At 37.6% G+C, this 20,185-nt stretch overlaps 1 protein-coding gene across 3 annotated transcripts in view; it reads left to right on the top strand.

Moving 5' to 3' along the window:
- TMEM45A (transmembrane protein 45A) overlaps positions 1-16,995 on the top strand; it is an 86,120-nt gene extending 69,125 nt beyond the window's left edge. The window contains exons 5-6 of one of the 3 annotated variants that reach the window (XM_068545583.1): positions 5,483-5,628; positions 16,570-16,995. In XM_068545583.1, coding sequence (XP_068401684.1) covers positions 5,483-5,628; positions 16,570-16,663 — 240 coding nt within the window. In that variant the 3' untranslated portion in view covers positions 16,664-16,995. The other 2 variants (XM_068545585.1, XM_068545582.1) reach the window with 2 other exon arrangements.
- The last annotated feature ends 3,190 nt before the right edge of the window (positions 16,996-20,185 follow it).

The raw sequence follows: 20,185 nt of genomic DNA, 5'->3' as shown, positions 1-20,185 counted from the left end.
CCCTCTGTAATATGGGGATAATGATACCTTCTTCCTGGGGTTGTTGTGAGAATGAGAATTACTGTGAAGTTTATGTGCATGAGTGTCGTTAAAGTGCCTGACACATGGCAGTACCTCTACCAAGTGGTACAAATGGCAGTTCTCCTTCCAACTAAAGGGAATTCTTTAAAATGGGAGACAGGAACAAGTGATTAAGGCACAAATCTTAGCTTTCCCCGATTTATTCACATTACTTGAAATTTCAAACAGAAATGGTTTCACTCAATATTATAAACTAAATGCTTTTTTTTTCCCCTGTAAGATTTCATTTATTAGATGTATGATCAGGAGCAAATCACTAAACTACCCAATTTTCTCGTCTGGTTAAAGAGGATAACAATACATTAACTTGGGATAATAGCACATTATTGGGGACTTCCCTGGTGGCACAGTGGTTAAGAATCCGCCTGCCAATGCAGGGCACATGGGTTCGAGCCCTGGTCCGGGAAGATCCTACATGCCGCAGAGCAACTAAGCCCGTGCGCCACACCTACTGAGTCTGTGCTCTAGAGCCGGCGAGCCACAACTACTGAAGCCTGTGCACCTAGAGCCCATGCTCCACAGCGAGAGAAGCCACCGCAATGAGAAGCCGGCACACCACAACGAAGAGTAGCCCCCGCTCACCGCAACTAGAGAAAGCCTGCACGCAGCAATGAAGACCCAACGCAGCGTAAAAAAAAAAAAAAAAAAAAGACCACATTATTGAAGGGCCATAGTAAGGAAACCTCCTAAGCACTGTAACTGACACATAGTTAGCTAATATATGATAGACATTTGTACAATTATCCATGTAATTATCTTGGTTTTGTATTTCATTTAGATCTTGAAACCTGACATCTGTTCCTCTATCTATCTAGCTACCTATCATCTATGTATCTTAATTTTTTATTGGAGTAAAATTCATATAACATAGAATTAACCTTCCTTCCTTCCTCCCTCCCTCCCTCCCTCCCGTTTCCAGCTTTATTAAGGAATAACTGATGTACAGCCCTGTATAAATTTACAGTGTACAGCGTAATGATTTCACTTACCTAATGAAATGATGACCAAAATAAGGTTAGTGAGCATCCATCATCTCATGTAGAAACAAAATTAAAGACAAAGAAAAAAATTCTTTTTCCTGTGATAGGAAATCTTAGAATTTACTCTAACTTTCATATACAACATACAGCAGTATTAATTCTATTGATCATATTGTACATTATATTACTTATTTATTGTATAACTGGAAGTTTGTACCTTTTGAGTGCCTTTATCCAATTCCTCTTCCTCCCACCTTCCACTTCTGGTAACCACAAATCTGATCTCTTTTTCTACGAGTTTGTTTGTTTGTTTGGTTTTGAAGTATAATTGAAAAATAAAAATAAAATTTTTAATTGTTAGTTCCTCATGCACAACATAGTGATTTGATATTTCTATACATTTCAAAATGGTCACCACAGTACTCTAGTTGCCATCTGTCACCATACAAAGATATTACATAATTATTGACTATTCCCAACACTGTACATTTCATACCTGTGACTCATTTATTTTGTGACTGGAATTTTGTACCTCTTAATCTCCCTCACCGATTTCTCTCATCCCCCCCACCTCTCTCCTCTCTGGCAACATTTTATGCATTTTAAAGTGTATAATTCAGCAGCGTTTAGTACATTCACAGTGTTGTGCAACTATCACCTCTATTTAGTTCTAAAACATTTTCATCACCCCAAAAGGAAACCATGGATCCATTAACCAGTCATTTCCTTTTCCTCTCCTCCCAGTCCCTGGTTACCACTCTGCTTTCTGCTGCTATGGATTTACCTATTCTGGATATTTCATGTAAACAGAATCATGCAATATGTTACCTTTTGTGTCTAGTTTCTTTCTCTAACATAATGTTTTCAAGGTTCATCCATGTTGTATTATATATTAATATGTCATTTTTTATAGCTGAATAATATTTGGTTGTATGGAAATACCACATTGTGCTTATTCATCAACAGCTGATGGACATTTGGATTGTTTTTAACTTTTGGCTCTTGTGAATAATGCTGCTATGAACATTTGTGTAGAAGTTTTTGTTTGAATACCTGTTTTCAATTATTTTGGGTGTGTATAGTACCTAGAATGAAATTGCCAAGTCATGTGATAATTCTATATTTAACTTTTTGAGACACTGTCAAATTGTTTTCCACATAGCTGTACCATTTTACATTCTCACCAGCAATGTATAACGATTCCAATTTCTCCATATCCTTACCAACACTTGTTACTTATTATTATTACCATCCTAGGAGGTGTGAAGTGGTATCTCACAGTGGTTTTGATTTGCATTTCTCTAATAACTAATGATGTTCATAATTTTTTCTTGAGCTTATAGACCATTTGTACACCTTCTTTTGGGACATGAGTCTTCTATTCCTTTGCCCATTAAAATTTTTTTGGCTTTTTGTTGAGATTTAGGAGTTCTTTATATATTCTTGATATCAATTCCTTACCAGATATATGATTTGCAAGGATTTTCTCCTATGCTGTGATTGTCTTTTCATTTTCTTGATAGTGTCCGTTGATGCACAAAAGCTTTTTTTTTTTTAATAGCTGAGCTTTGTTTTTATTTAGTTATTTATTTTTGGCTGTGTCGGGTCTTCTTTGCTGCGCATGGGCTTTCTCTAGTTGCGGTGAGCAGGGGCTACTCTTCATTGTGGTGCGTGGGCTTCTCATTGCAGTGGCTTCTCTTGTTGTGGAGCATGGGCTCTAGGCGCAAGGGCTTCAGTAGTTGTGGCACGTGGGCTCAGTAGTTGTGGCATGCAGGCTCTAGAGCGCAGGCTCAGTAGTTATGGCACACAGGCTTAGTTGCTTCGTGGCATGTGGGATCTTCTGGGACCAGGGCTCGAACCCGTGTCCCCTGCATTGGCAGGCGGATTCTTTTTTTTTTTTTTTAATTTATTTTTATTATTTATTTATTATTTATTTTTGGCTGTGTTGGGTCTTCGTTTCTGTGCAAGGGCTTTCTCTAGTTGCAGCAAGCGGGGGCCACTCTTCATCGCGATGCGCAGGCCTCTCACTATCGCGGCCTCTCTTGTTGCGGAGCACAGGCTCCAGATGCGCAGGCTCAGTAGTTGTGGCTCATGGGCCTAGTTGCTCCACGGCATGTGGGATCTTCCCAGACCAGGGCTCGAACCCGTGTCCCCTGCATTAGCAGGCAGATTCTCAACCACTGCGCCACCAGGGAAGCCCGATTGGCAGGCGGATTCTTAACCACTGCGCCACCAGGGAAGCCCCCGCGAAAGCTTTTAATTTTGATGTGTTTTTGGTGTCATGTATAAGAAATCAGCACTAAATCCCAGGTCATGAAGGTTTTTCCTTAGTTTTCTTCTAAGAGTTAGGGTTTTAGTTCTCATATTTAGGTTTTTGATCCATTTTGTGTTAATTTTTGTATGTGGTGTAATGTAAGGGTCCAAATTCTTTTTTTTTTTTGCATGTGGATATCCAGTTTTCCCAGCACCATTTGTTGAAGAGACTTTAGTTTCCCCATTGAATGGCCTTGGCACTCTTTTCAAAAACCAATTTACTACAGGTGTATGGGCTTATTTCTGGACTCTCAATTCTATTTCATTGATCTGTATGTCTACCATTATGTTAGTACCACAATGTTTTGATTACTGTAGTTTTTGTAGTAAGTTTTGAAATCAGTAAGTGTAAGTCTTACAACTTTGCTTTTCTTTTTCAAGGTTGTTTTGGCTATTCTGGGTCCCTTGTAATTCCATATAAATTTTAGGATCAGCTTTCTATTTCTGCAAAAAAGATTGCTGGGATTTTGATAGGGACCATACTGAATCTGTAGATTGCTTTGGGTGTTATTGCCATCTCTCTCTTTTTTTTTTTTTTTTAATGTGCCTATGAAAAAGGAATTTTAAAAAACTTTTATTGTGGTAAATCTTAAATATATACAAAAGTAGTGGTATTTATCAATTTATCATCCAGTGTATTGGTCAGGGTTCTCCAGAGAAACAGAACCAAATATATACATATATATTTTTTATATATAATATATAATTGTATCTATATCTATAATATATCTATATCTATAGAGAGAGGAAAGAGAGAGAGAGATTTATTTTAAGGAATTGGTTCCCATAATTGTGGAGGCTGAGAAGTCCCATGATCTGCCACCTGCAGGCTACAGACCCAGGAAAGCTGGTGCTGTAGGTCCAGTCCTGAAAGCGGAGAGCTGATGGTACAAGTTCTAGTTTGAGGCAGGAGAAGACCAAAGTTCCAGCTCAGCAGTGGGGCAGAGCCAATTCTCCCTCCCTCTGCTTTTTGCTCTCTTCAGCCCTCAATGGATTGTATGATGCCCACCCGCACTGTGGAGGAGGATCTGCTTTACTTAGATTTTTACTGATTCAAGTGCTAATCTCATCCGGAAATACCCTCACAAACACACCCCAAAATCATGTTTAACCAAGTATCTGTACGTCCTATGACCCAGTCAAGTTGACATGTGAAATTAACTATCACATTCAACACTTTTCAACATGCCGGATCTTGTTAGATCTAGAGGTTTGATCAGATTTGTGTTCTGTTTTTTTATTGCCATCTTAACAATATCAAATGCTCCAGTTCATGATCATGAGATATACTTCCATTTATTTAGATCTTCTTTGATCACTTTCAACAATGTTTTGTAGTTTGCAAGGTACAAGTCTTGAACCTCCTTGACTAAATTTATTCCTAAGTATTTCATTCTTTTCAATGCTATTGTAAGTGGAATTGTTTTCCTAACTTAATTTTTTTTGATTGTTCATTGCATGTTTTGTGTGTTGCTTTTGTATCCTGCAAGTGTGCTAAATTAATTTATTAGCTCTAATAGATTTTTTGTGGATTCTTCAGAATTTTCTGTATATATAAGATTATGTCATTTGTGAATATAGTTTTACTTCTTCCTTTGCAATCTGGATGCTCTTTGTCTGTTTTTCTTGACTAATTGCTTTGGCTAGAATTTCTAGTACAATGTTGAATAGAATTTGTAAAATAAGACACCCTTGTCTTGTTCCTGATCTTAGGAGACAAGCTTTCAGTCTTTATCATTGAATATAATGTTACCCGTGGGCTTTATTTTAAAACCTTTTTTTTTTTAACTCTGATTTTGAAATAACTGAGTGAAACTGCACAGCTTAGAAACCTAACACATCATCTGAAAGTCCACCAATCCCCAGAGATGATTACTATTCATATTTTGAAAATTGATCTGTAAATATCCTTAACATTTTTTCCAAAAATATGATCTAGTAGATACTGTCTATATTACTAAAACATGCAGCAGATATCTTATCTGTAGCATCTCAGGTAATGGGAGTTATCTGTTACCATTAATCTTGAAATGAAACATTTTGAAATGTACCATCTTTGGGAATATGGCTGGTATTTTTTAATGTGTGCTCTTTGTTTTAAATTACAGATTGGGTTTGTCCTTTATCCCCCCAGTGGAGGTCCTGCATGGGATTTAGTGGATCATGACAACGTTATGTTTCTCACCATATGCTTTTGTTGGCATTATGCAATAGCCATTATCATCATTGGAGCAATTTATGCCTTTGTCACCTGGTAAGTTAGTGATTTTTGTTCATGCAAGTTCTATTTTTTGGTATATGATCATCAAGACTCAATATTACTGAACTTTAAGTTCAAAGAGGTATTTCATTCCTTAGCATTCCACAAAACAGGGTAATATAGCAGAAAATTATCTGCAAACACAAACATTTCCAATAAAAAGAATAAATGCTGGTTTTAGGGGCAGGACAGGCATAAAGACGCAGACACAGAGAATGGACTTGAGGACATGGAGAGGGGGAAGGGTAAGCTGGGACAAAGTGAGAGAGTAACATTGACATATATACACTACCAAATGTATAGTGTTACCAAACTAACAGACAGCTAGTGGGAAGCAGCTGCATAGCACATGGAGATCAGCTCAGTGCTTTGTGACTACCTAGAGGCACCCCTAGGGGTAGGGAGGGTGGGAGGAAGATGCAAGAGGGAGGGGATATGGGGATATCTGTATATGTATAGCTGATTCACTTTGTTATACAGCAGAAACTAACACAACACTGTAAAGCAATTATACTCGAATAAAGATGTTAAAAAAAAAAGAAAATAAAAAATGGAATGAATGAGAAAACTAAAAAAAAAAAAAAAGAATAAATGCTGGTTTAAAGTTGGAATAGCTAAAAAGTGTCTCTGCTGTGCTCCTAACCTATGCATTACCCTTCAGCACACTCTTCTATGCCTCCATGTCTTTGCATATGCTGTTTTCTTATCCAAATGGTCCTCCCCACACCTGCAGTGAGCCCTCCATTTGTCCATGTTTACATCAGTTATAGCACTTCCCAAGCTTGGTGTCATTTTTGACCAACATGTATGTCTCCCATTAAATTTGAGTATCTGGTTAATTTGACATTTCCTGTAATATTTCTAACAGTAAGATTCAGTTGAACTATACATGTTTTTACAAGGACTTTGATACAATGTTTCATGATGGGTAAGGAGCAGTATAACAGATTGCTAAGAATCCATGTTCCTAGCTCTGCTGCTTGTCAGCTGTATGACTTTGGGTAAACTATTTAACCACATTAAATGTCAGTTTTGTCATTTACAAAATAGGGATAATAATAGTACCTAAATGAGATCATGTATTTAAACTGCCTACAACATAATAGGAGCTCAAGGAAGATTCTTCTTGTGTGTTTTTGTTTTTTTTTTTTTTTCAGTTTCCTGTGATAGGTTTCTTTTTAAATTGAAGTGCAATTGACATACATTATACTAGTTTTAGGTGTACAACATAATGATTCAACTTTTGTATACATTGCAAAATGACCACCACAATAAGTCTAGTTATACCATCTGTTACCATACAAAGTTACAAAAAATTTTTTCTGTGATGAGAACTTTCAAGATTTACTTTCTTAGCAACTTTCAAATCTGCAATACAATATTATTGATTATAGTCACCATGCTGTATATAATATCCCCATGACTTTTTAATTTTATTTATTTTTTTCATTTTTTAAAAAAACTTTTAATTTTATATTGGAGTACAGTTGATTAACAATGTTGTATTAGTTTCAGGTGTACAACAAAGTGATTCAGTTATACATATACCTGTATCTATTCTTTTTCAAATTCTTTTTGCATTTAGTTTGTTACAGAATATTGAGCAGAGTTCCCTGTGCTATAGAGTAGGTCCTTGTTGGTTATCCATTTTAAATATAGCAGTGTGTACGTGTCAATTCCAAACTCCCTAAATATCCCTCCCTCCTACCCTTCCCCCCTGGTAACCATAAGTTCATTCTCTAAGTCTGTGAGTCTGCTTCTACTTTGTATATAAGTTCGTTTGTATCATTTTTTAGATTCTGCATAGAAGCAGTCATATGATATTTCTCTTTCTCTGTCTGACTTACTTCACTCAGTATGACAATCTGTAGGTCCATCCATGTTGCTGCAAATGGCATTATTTCATTCTTTTTAATGGCTGAGTAATATTCCATTGTATATATGTACCACATCTTCTTTATCCATTCTTTTGTCGATGGACATTTAGGTTGCTTCCATGTCTCGGCTATTGTAAACAGTGCTGCAATGAACATTGGGGTGCATGTATTCTTTCAAGCCATGTTTTTCTCTGGGTATATGCCCAGGAGTGGGATTACAGGATCATATGGTAGCTCTATTTTTAGTTTTTTAAGGAACCTCCATACTGTTCTCCATAGTGGCTGCACCAATTTACATTCCCACCAGCAGTGTAGGAGGGTTCCCTTCTCTCCACACCCTCTCCAGCATTTATTGCTTGTGGATTTTTTGATGATAGCCACTCTGACTGGTGTGAGGTGATATGATCATCTCAATATTTGCAGAAAAAGCTTTTGACAAAATTCAACACCCATTTATGATAAAAACTCTCCAGAAAGTGGGCATAGAGGGAACATACCTCAACATAATAAAGGCCATATGTGACAAACCTACAGCTAACATCATACTCAATGGTGAAAAGCTAAAAACATTTCCTCTAAGATCAGGAACAAGACAAGGATGTTCACTCTTGTCACTTTTATTCAACATAGCTTTGGAAGTCCTAGATACAGCAATCAGAGAAGAAAAAGAAATAAAAGGAATCCAAATGGGAAAAGAAGTTAAACTGTCACTGTTTGCAGATGACATGATACTATACATAGAAAATCCTAAAGATGCTACCAGAAAACTACTAGAGCTCATCAACGAATTTGGTGAAGTTGCAGGTTACAAAATTAATACACAGAAATCTGTTGCATTTCTATACACTAACAATGAAACATCAGAAAGAGAAATTCAAGAAACAACCCCATTTACCATCACATCAAAAAGAATAAAATACCTAGGAATAACCATACCTAAAGAGACAAAAGACCTGTACTCCAAAAACTATAAGACTTATTTATTTTATAAATGGAGGTTTGTACCTCTTGATCCCCTTCACCCATTTTTGCCCACCTCCCCCAACTCTGGCAACCATCAATCTGTTCCCTGTATCTATGTGTTTTGTTTTGTTTGTTCATTTGTTTGTTAGATCTCACAGGTAAGTGAAATCATATGGTATTTGTCTTTCTCTATCTGCCTTATTTCACTTAATGTAATACCCTCAATGTCCATTTCATTCTTTTTTATGGCTGAGTAGTATTCCATTATGTACATATAAATATAAAATATTTATATTATATGTATACATATATGTAAAAACATATATATAAAACATCTCCTTTATCCATTCATCCATTGATAGACCTTTAAGTTGTTTCCATATCCTGGTTATTATAAATATGCTGCAGTGAACCTAGGGGTGCCTTTATCTTTTTGAATTAGTGTTTTCATTTTCTTCAGATAAATACCCAGAAGTGGAATTGCTGGCTTATATGGTAGTTGTATTTTTAATTTTTTGAGGACGCTCCATGCTGTTTTCCACAGTGGCTGTACCAATTTACATTTCCACCAACAGTGCATGAGGGTTCTCTTTTCTTCATATCCTGGCCAACACTTGTTATTTCTTGTCCTTTTTATAATAACCATTCTGCAGGTGTGAGGTGATATCTCACTGGTGTTTTGATTTGAACTTCCCTAATGACTAGTGATATTGAACATCGTTTCATGTGCCTTTTAGTTATCTGTATGTCTTCTTTGGAAAAATGTCTATTCAAATTCTCTGCCTATTTTTAAATTGGAATTTTTTTTGTTGTTGTGGTTATTGGGTTGTCTGAGTTCTTTATATATTTTGGATATTAACCTTTTATCAGATATGATTTAGAAATATCTTCTCCCATTCAGTAAGTTTCCTTTTTATTTTGTTGATGTTTTCCTTCACTGTGCAGAAGTTTTCTAGTTTGGTGTAATCCTATTTGTTTAGTTTTGCTTCTACTGCCTTTGGAGTCAGATCCCCAAAATATCACCAAGAGTGATGTCAAGGAGCTTACCACCCGTGTTTTCTTCTCAGATTTTAATTTTTATTCTTATTTTATTTTATTTTAAATCTTACAGTCAAGACTTTAATCCATTTTGAGTTAATTTTTGTGTATGGTGTAAGATAGTGGTCCAGTTTCATTCTTTCGTGTGTGGATGTCCAGTTTTCCCAGCACCATTTTTGAAGAGACTGGCCTTTCCCCATTTTGTGTTCTTGCTTCCTTTATCATAAATTAATTGACCATATATGTGTGTTATTTTTAGGCTCTTTACTCTGTGCCATTGATCTATGGGTCTGTTTTTATGCCAATATCATACTGTTTTGATTTTACAGCTCTGTAGTATAGTCTGAAATCAGAGCATATGATGCCTCCAGCTTTGTTCTGCTTTTTCATGAATGCTTTGGCTATTCAGGATCTTTTGTGATTCCATACAAATTTTAGGATTGTTTGTTCTATTTCTGTGAGAAATGCTTTTGGAATTTGGTAGGGATTGCATTGAATCTGCAGATTGTTTTGGGTAATATGGACATTTTAACAATATTAATTCTTTCAATTCATAAGCATGGAATATCTTTCCATTTATTTGTGTCTTCTTCAGTTACTTTCATCAATGTCTTACAGTTGTCAGTGTATAGGTCTTTCATCTCCTTGGTTAAATTTGTTCATAGGTATTTTATTCTTTTTGATGCAATTGTAAATGGGGTTTTTTTTTCTTACTTTCTCTTTCTGATAGTTCATTGTTAGTGTATAAAAGTGCAACATCTTTGCATATTGATTTTGTACCCTGCAACTTTACTAAATTTATTTATTAGTTCTAACAGTTTTTTGTTGGAGTCTTTAGGGTTTTCTATACATAGTATCATGTCATCTGCAAATAATGACAGTTTTACTTCTTCCTTTTCAATTTGGATGCCTTTTTTTTTTTCTTGCCTAAATGCTCTGGCTAGGACTTATAATACTATTTTGACTAAAAGTGGCAAAAGTGAACATAATTGTTTTGGTCCTGATTGTAAGGAAAAAATTTTCATGATTTCATCACTGAGTATGATGTTACCTGTAAGCATGTAATATATGGCCTTTATTATGTTAAGGTACATTCTCTTTATATCCACTTGTTGAGAGTTTTTATCATAAATGATGTTGAATTTTGTCAAATGCTTTTTATGCATCTATTGAGATAATCATATGATTTTAATCCTTCTTTTTGTTAATGTGACATATCACATTGATTGATTTGTGGTTGTTGAACCATCCTTGCATTCCTGGAATAAATCCCACTTGATCTGGGTGTATGATCCTTTTAATGTATTCTTGAGTTCGGTTTGCTAATATTTTGTTGAAGATTTTTGTACCTATGTTCATCAGTGATATTGGCCTGTAATTTTCTTTTTTGTGTGTGATGCCTTTGTTTGATTTTGGTATCAGGGTAATGTTGGCCTTGTGAAGTGAGTTTGGGAGCATTCCCTCCTCTTCAGTTTTTTGGAAGAGTTTGAGAAGGATAGGTATTAAATCTTTTTTGAATATTTGGTACAATTTACCAGTGAAGCCATCTCGTCCTGGACTTTTCTTTGTTGGGAGTTTTTTGATTACTGTTTTAATCTCCTCACTAGTAATTAGTCTATTCAGATTTTCTATTTCTTGATGATTCAGTCTTGGAAGATTGTATATTTCTAGGAATTTATCCATTACTTCCAGGTTATTCAATTTGTTGGTGTATAATAGTTCATAGTAGTCTCTGTTGGTATAATTGTAATTTCTCCTCTTTTATTTCTGATTTTATTTATTTGAGCCTTCTCTCTGTTTGTCTTAGTGAGTCTAGCTAAAGTTTTGTCAATTTTGTTTATCTTTTCAAAGAACCAGCTCCTTGTTTCATCGATCTTTTCTATTTGTCTTTTAGTCTCTATTTCATTTATTTCTGCTCTGTTCTTTATTATTTCCTTCCTTATAGTAACTTTGGGCTTTGTTTGTTCTTCTTTTTTTAGTTCCCTTAGGTGTAAAAGTTAGGTTGTTTATTTGAGAATTTTCTTATTTCTTGAGGTAGGTCTGTATTGCTATAAGCTTCCATCTTAGAACTGCTTTTGCTGCATTGCATAGATTTTGGTATGTTGTATTTCCATTTTCACTTGTCTCCAGGTATTTTTAAATTTCTCCTTTAATTTCTAACACTGGTGCTAGCAGGTTAGAAAGAGAGCGCAAAAATGGTGGCTGCTAGTGCTGGTGCTAACAAAATAGATGGGGCAGAAAGCAAAAATGGTACCTGCCAGTGATTCCATTCCTGGAGAGAGTCCTAACAGATTTCTCCCTTGCTGGCAGATGCTTTAAAATGAACAAATGTATCACATTCACATATGGTCTAGACACTTTTCAAACTGTGGCTTTTGTGCTGGATTGCCAGGTGGGTGAGTCTGCATGCAAGTCCTTTAAGAGTGGAATCTCCATTCCTTACAGCCCTTTCGTTTTTCTGGATGTCAGCCCTGTTGATTTTCAAAGCCAGATGTTTTGGGGGCTCATCTCACCAGTGCAAGTCCCAAGGGTTGGGGTCCCTGATGTAGGGCACAAATTCTTGCTCCTCAGGGAAAAGCTCTGTATCTTTGAGATCCCTTCCGATTGTGGGTCTCCACATCAGGGGTGGGGTTTTCAGTGAGACTGTGTCTCTGCCTCTTTTACCCATCTCAGTGTGGACCTCTTGTCCTTTGTTGTGGAGGAGCTGTTTGGCTAGTTTTCAGGTCTTTTTTTTTTTTTATAGGGAATTGTTCCTTATGTACCTGTAGATTTGCTGTGTCCATGGGAGGAGGTGAATTCAGGACCTTCCTAGGCTGCTCTCTTGAACCACCTCCCCCACCCACCCTTGTTCTTTTTATTATTCTTCTCGTTCTTGTTCTCCTCCTTCTTCTGTATCAAAAAATGTATAAGGTGTAGACCCTATGGGGAGAGAGAGACAATTTAAATACAGTACAATAAATGGAAATAGTGTAAGAACAAAGCACTATTGGAGCCCAGAGGAGGCCTCCTCACAATTGAGAGTTAAGCTGCAGTTTGAAGGATGAGTAGGAGTAGAAAGGAGTGAACATGGTTCCTTATTATTTCCATTAGCATGATAGCTAATGCCAAACCACAGTTGGCCTGGCTGATCCCAACTACTAATCATGCAGACTCCAATCCTTCAGACTTTAGCACAGATTGAAATGTTGTATATCTGCAGTCTTCATTATGTAGCCATGAGCTATGTGTGGTTATTGAGCACTTGACATGGGCCTAGTGCCACACTAATTTTAATTAATTTAAATATCCATATATGCATAGTGACTACCATATTGGATAGTACACATCTAGCAGGTGCTCTAGATCCCTAAATTACAGTAGCTGGTTCTAGGCCCAGTGGGGTCTCAGCTTCTGCCCCAGCTAGCTTTCTAGTCCTCTCTGTAGACATTTGCCCAGGTTACCTCTCCTGCTCTGTGCTTCTTTGAGCTTCACAGCTATAGGAGCTTTGGTGCTGTGTCTCTGCATAAGGAAACCATTTCCTTGCCTAGCTCCAGAATGTCTCTGGTAGGCTTTGGGTCAGCCCACTGACCCAAAGGAGGTAGTTACCTCCTTCTAGAGGTCTAAGTGCTATTAGTGCTGGGAAATTCTACTTTCTCATTGATTGATTTCTATTAGTCCTATTCATTTTCCTCAAAGCACGTGCATGGGCTGGTAGTTTAGGCTTGCTCTGCCATTGAGTGAAACTTGGCTTCTTCCTCCGCTGTTTTAGGCTGACTTCTGGGCCTCATCTCCTTAGGGGCTGGACAGCTTCCAAGAATAATGCCGGCATTCAAGGAGACTCTCTACCCCATGTCAGCTCCCTTCCAGAGCCAAAAGAAGACTATTGTCTCTTCCTGTTTCAAAAACCTTCAGACCCCCTAATGAATCTCTTATACACCTATAGTTTTCTAGAAACCAGAAACTCCATGTTTACTTTTTCAACTGCCTCTCCTTCCCCAGCACCTTTAACTTTTTGACCATGTAGTTGCCTCTACCTGGCATATCCAAATTAAATGCTCATCTCTTCTATGAAAACTTCTGTGATTGTTCTAGCCTTTGCTTATCTCACTTCATGAGTGTTTACGGTACTTTAGTCTCTACCACACATTTTAACAATTGTGATCTATCTTGTGATATTTACTATTAGCTCGTTAGTCTTACCTGCTAACTTGATTGTGTCACCTGGAGGCAAAGACCTTTTTCATATTTCTCACAGCTCTTGGCATACTGTCAAACATATAGTAGGCACTCAAGGCACTTATTTGCTGTTTTAACAGATCTGTTTCAGAAATACTCGGAAATAGTGTTCAATTGTTTGGAAATCATGTTTTATATGCTTTTAAGTTTTGCTCTCATATTGCTTTTGAAATATAAAAACAAGAACTTGTGTTCTGATATATTTTGATATAAACTTAAGCAGTAGCTTAAAGAATATCACCAAGATTGAGTACTGACTTTCAGTGAGGTCATATGCAGGATAATTCAAGTGGATTGTAGTGGATTGTAATTCAGTCACAGGTGATGGGTTTTGAGGACGTTCTATCCGAATTTATTTGACAAAGCACAAAGATCACCAAGGAACCAAAACTTGGTTATGGAACTACTGCCCCCAAAATCTCTGAAAAATGAAGCTGTACTTCCCAGCTTTCCAGAATAACGGTTTAAAGATTGCTTCACCTGGTCCCATGCCTGCAGTTCTCATCATGACAGCTCATAGGAGAGACCTATCTGTTGGGAAATCTTATTATGTGTTTTACTGTATTTCATATTTAAACACCACTGTGGTACAGAACTATTTCAAAAGCCCCTCTGAATGGATAGAGAAATATTACCCATTTTCAGGTTGGTTTTCCAAGCAAATGATTCTTGTGAGCCATTTTGAAGAACAAAATAGAAATGACCAAATTCCAGGCATATGGTAGTTTGCCTTCTGGATGTTTGATTTCCAGATTGACTCTGGAAGTATACCCAGAGTCTCAGCTCTGCTCTTGTATTAATTGAAGAGAACATATGGGAGCAAAAGCCCAGACACACCCTGACTTTAGTTCTCTGGACTTGCATCATTCCAGGAACTAGCAGTTATTTGCACTTCCTCTTTATTACTCCATCCCTCAATCTGTCCCCAGTAGCCATTTCTGCATGTGCCAATACCAAGGGCTTCAGGGTGCAGGTAGAGCCTGAATTTGCCTGAGCTTGGTGGTTTGTAACAACAGCAGATAAAACCCAGAGAGGAGGAGTGGGGAACAGGAGGAGTCACTAGGGTCTGTGTTAACAGTTAATTTGTAATCAGTAGCCAGTTCTTTGCTTTATTTTCCACAAGAGTCATCAGGAATGAATCTAATGAATGAATTAACTAATTAATCCCTTTCAGTTAGCATGTATTCAGGTTGTGCAATGTGGAGATAACTGTGTGGTTTTAAAAAACGACACACCGGGACTTCCCTGGTGGTCCAGTGGCTAAGACTCCATGCTCCCAATTCAGGGGGCCCGGGCTGGATCTCAGGTCAGGGAACTAGATCCCGCATGCTGCAACTAAAGATCCCACATGCTGCAACTAAAGATCCCGCATGCTGCAACTAAAGATCCCGCATGCTGCAACTAAAGATCCCGCATGCTGCAACTAAAGATCCTGCATGCTGCAATGAAGATCACATGTGCCGCAACTAAGACCCAGTGCAGCCAAATAAATAAATAAATAAACAAACAAATAAATAAATATTTTTTAAAAATGACACACTGTCCCAGTCATCAACTTACTTAAAACTATTAGCCTTTCGTGAGAACAGTGTCTTGAAGAGTTGAGGACATTGGGAGCAATGTCAATGGTCAACTAATTATCGAGGCAAATGATCTTGAGTACTTTTTCTTGACTCTTGACGAGTCAGTACTTGTTACTGATACTGCCAGTTGCTGTGTGTTGGAGGAATTAATGCTGAGTTGGAAGTGACTGAAGAATTACCTGGAGGAGCTGAGTGATATGAACTCCTGGCAGGTTGCTCCACAGCCCACTGAATCATCAAACGTGTCATGAGCCACTATTGTGTACCAGACGTTGTTCTAGACTCTGGCAGAGTTAGGGCAGTAAATAAGATGAAGTCTCTGCTCTTAGGAAGTTCATACTCTAGTGGGATCCAGAGCACAAGTAAAAGCACTGTATATTGAGAGGGGCGGGCCAGACCTTCACTGGAAGAAAGGCAGAAAACAAGTGTAAAGATACAGATAGGCTGGTGATGTTTTTCACAAAACGGGAATGATTTTGATGATTTGGTTTATCAGTTTGTTTGCATATCCCTGTGTATTTCTGGAAGTTAACTATGTTTTATTGACATGGTCACAGCACAATGTCTTCACAAATATCATGCACAGGAAAAGCTTTGCCTAGTTCTTATCACATCAGAGAAAATGGAGAGCCTGCTGAGTTCCTGCCACTAAGAAGCTTCACATCTTCCCATGTCAAAAATTGTAATTCCTTCTGACCTGCAGATTCTCTTAATCTATGAAAACAGTTACAAGAATGGAGGTCACTTCTTTCAACATCTTAATTCATCATGGACCATCACATGCAGTTGAGCAGCCTGTGGCCAGCACAAAAGCACCCCTCTGAAGACATGAATAGAGGCTGCAGTACAGCCCAGACTTGACGTGGGGCCCAACATGGGGCAGGAGATGCCTTCATGCACTTCCTTCATAGGAGAGGGCTGCTTTTTGGACCACACAGCTGAGCTCGGTTTCATCTGGGCTTACTACAGCCCAGAGATTCTCTTGTTTGTTTTAGAAATGATTAAAGTTATAAATTTTGAATATGATGCAAACAATCATATTACACATTTAAGAGCTTTATTGTATCTGTTTGCTTATATGCTGCTTTAATCTACAAAATATTTGCAGGCAGCTCCAAAGCCAAATAAAAGTGATTTTCTTTTTGGGGGTGCCTTTTCCATCTGCACAGATAATTTGGAGTTTGCTGTATTATAGATACATATAGTTTTGGGTTTTAATTTTAAACAGCATAATACGAGATGACTTTCATTCTCCTCAGGTTGGTTAAATCTCGATTTAAGAGGTTCTGCCCCTCAGAAGTTGGACTCCTGAAAAATGCTGAACGAGAACAAGAATCAGAAGAAGAGATGTGACTTTGGGCATCCAGTCTTTCTAGTTGAAATTTCTCTTTTTTTTTTTTTAATTATTTTTAATCACAGTTTTGCCTTTTCACCTTTTGTTTGGAGAACAACTGGTTGAGAATGATTCTTGGTGTCATGGTATTTGGGGCTTGGAGTGGCTCTCCCCAGGTCATCTAAAGTGTGAAGCCCACACTGAAAAATATTGTTTTATTTGCCTTATAGATATATATGCTCAGGGTTCCTGGGCTTAACTACCATTTGTAACTCATTATAGATGGAATTTCACTTGTTTATCTTGTTGCTGCAATGAGAAATAAATGAATGCATGGACCTTCGTTCAAACACCTCAGATTTTTGTGTTTGTTATTCAACTGCACCCCACCTTTATGTCATGAAGAAGAAGCTGTGTGACACTGAAATTCCTTTCTATGAGAAATCTCTTTCTGTAGCACCTGCGTTCTCCCCTGGGAAAAGCAAGCCGGAAGTCATCCTATGATGCGCTCTCTCAGAGAAGATAAAAAGGCTGATCCATGGTTACAGAAGGGCACATGGTTGGTAAAGCCATGAAAATTTGGGAAAGGAGAGTCATGATGTTATCCAAAGAGTAAAAAAATCATCACACAGCATAGTATGGCCACCATGCCATCCGCTCTGCTGAAATAATTGAAGAGTTAAAACAAGGAAAATCCTTTAATGGAATACCTAGGTAAAAAGTCAGAGCCCTTCCCTCATCAGTGGACTAAGTAGCCTCCAATGGAGAGTCGGGAAATCTTTTCTCATTCTGGCTTTACTATTCACCAGCCTCTAGGGTTTTAACATTTACCATGTCCTTCTCTCTGATGTTAGGGAATTGAATTGCATGAATCAATTTCCGGCTGTCACATTTTATGAATCTAGAGTCTCTGAGACAAAATCGAAGTTAATTTAGTACCATATTAGTCAGAAAGGCCAGTCTCTGCTGTGACAGAAAAGAAAAGGAGTACTGCAGGAGTCTGTGACGGTTGACTTGAATATGAAGGAAAAGAGGCAGTGTAGTGGGTAGCTGGAGGTGTCACATGGGCAATTAAAACCTGAAGCTCCCTGGCTTTCCAGAAGCACTGACAAATCCAGAAAGCTGCCCCAGTCTGGTCTTATCACATGACACTGAAGAGGGAGGTGAGTGGATTCTTTAGGCCAATGAACTGGATACATTTCTTTTTTTTAATGTAAGGGTTGCAAAGAGCAGATATGGGTGCCTACATGTTTATCTTGAACAATGCAATAGACCTTAATACATTTCTGGCATATGAAATACCCACATGCCGTGGTCCCCAGGTGATCATGGCATTCTGCCCCATGTGTGTCCTGTATTTTAGGGTTTTTTTCCTTAGCCCAGCAAGTTTCTATGATTTTGGCAAGTTTGTATTTCAGAAGAGTGAGCTGTCAACTGCAGGTTACGTGAAAATGGCATTGCTGATATCTAGGCCTGAGCAGGAACTCTAGGAATAATTAGCATGAACCAGATTAAGACTGGAATTTTGAAAACTGTAAGTGTAAATATACTAGCAGTCTTTATGAGAGAGCAGAAATGTCCATTCCTGCAGTCTCTGCACAGAGAGAACACAAGTGAGATGCAACACAGTGAGTTCTCAGAGGAGGAGCTTCTGGTTCAGGTCTAAGTCCATAGTTTGGGGCTATCTGCCTCTAGTCCCTGAAATGAGCAATAAATTGAGCACCATTATTATAATTTTATGGAAGCCTTCACCAAGGGAGGGATGGAGGAAGGGTGCCCTCCCTTACTTTTGCTTGTATTTTATCTCAACTCTTCCAAAAACCTGGGGTCTCAATTCCTGAGCTTTTGCCAAACCCCTTCATGGGTATCCCATGCTTGATTTGCCATAACCAAGGTAAAGAGACTCTTTAAAGAGACTCAATGCAATATCAACATGGCTGTTGATGTGATAATAGCTCTTCAGTGATTTCTGTGATCTCTAACTGCCTTTGCTTGGGAAACTGCAGCCTCTGATGGCATTACCAGCTCATTGTTGAAGTGGAAGATCAGGTTATGACCATCTTGGTGTCCTCCTCATCATCTTGTCACTTTAGGGCTCATTAATCAAGGTTGTATTGATTGTATGTTGGATGTGGATTAATAATGTGGTTTAGGAGTCACCGGGGCTACAGGAACAGTGAAAATAAAAGCTGAGAAGTGACAAGTTCTCCCCAATACATGGAGTCAATAGATTAAAAAGCATGAAAGAAAAGTCTGTATACATGGAGAATAGATCCAGAAATTCTATATTCTTTCTAATGTGAATTCCAGATGGGAAGATTGAGAGAATAGAGGACATGCATGAAATAATAGAAAAGAATTTCCCCTAAATAAATGGCAGTGAAGGGAGATTTTCACTTTAAGCTTGGAGAGGTGCTTCAAGAGATGTGCAGTGAATAGAGTGATTGGGTTTCTGGACCAAACTGGTAAAAATGAAAAAATATAAGCCATTCTTATACCTTTAAGTTCATTTGATGAATATTATTATTCTATTTTTAAGTCTAGCAAATTTTAACACTCAATTTTAAGGAGACTTTAATGTTTGGGGCACAGTTTTAAACTTAATTAGATTTCCCTTTAAACTTCTTCACTGTATTTATGAATTAAATATTTTTTATATTCTGAAGTACTTCAATTAACCAATAAATCTTCTCAGGGTGTTATTATTACAAATCTAATTTATTAAACTTATAAATGTGGTGAAACTTAAGTTTTCCTAAATATTCCAATACTGTATAAACTTAGTGAGATTTCAACTGAAACTCACAAGCGTAAATTTGTTAGTCAATTGCACACTTATAAATTGAACTTACAACACTAATCTGCATAGATGAAATTATAATATTTGTAAAATTATAAATACCTAAAATGCTACACATGCATAATTCCTTAAGGCACAAGTATCAACATTATGATTTTGATGCTCTTAAACATTTCTGCACTTAGCTCGAGTCTTTCCATGTTAAAATAGGCTTATTGTTAAGGAAATGATTTGTTTATGACAGACAATGTCAGGGAACACCTAGTCTGCTTGTTGAGATATTGGACCCAGATATTGAATGGGACAGGATTCTTGACAGTGACCCTAATGGCATGTGCTGAATGCAGTTACTGATAGTCACTACATCAAACCCTCCACACGGGTCTCCCAGTGTTGCACAGCACAGGGAAGGTGCCTTCCCCAGCTGGAGTCATACTTAAAATTGCCTGTCTTTTCTGCCTACTCATGAAAACCTGCAATCCCCACCCAGGCTGTCATGTCATTTGATGGGATTTCATTATTCTTTAGCTCTTAAGATATTAACTATATTTCCTTCTAAGAGTAAAAATTTCTGAACTTGATGTAATACTGCCCATTTTTTCCCATATATTTCCTATCTGGTGAGATTGCTCACTCTTTACAGATGTTAAGACGATAGCCTAACGAATTCTAGGTCACTCTCTTTTAAAGATAATTCAACCGCTCTGAGCTGGGCTGTCAGTATTTCTGAGCCTTTAACTCT

The sequence above is a fragment of the Eschrichtius robustus genome, chromosome 6 (assembly GCF_028021215.1).
Source record: "Eschrichtius robustus isolate mEscRob2 chromosome 6, mEscRob2.pri, whole genome shotgun sequence".
In the NCBI taxonomy this organism is placed as follows: domain Eukaryota; kingdom Metazoa; phylum Chordata; class Mammalia; order Artiodactyla; family Eschrichtiidae; genus Eschrichtius; species Eschrichtius robustus.
The sequence above is the reverse complement of the archived record's forward strand: the minus strand, read 5'-3'. Positions and strand labels throughout refer to the sequence as shown.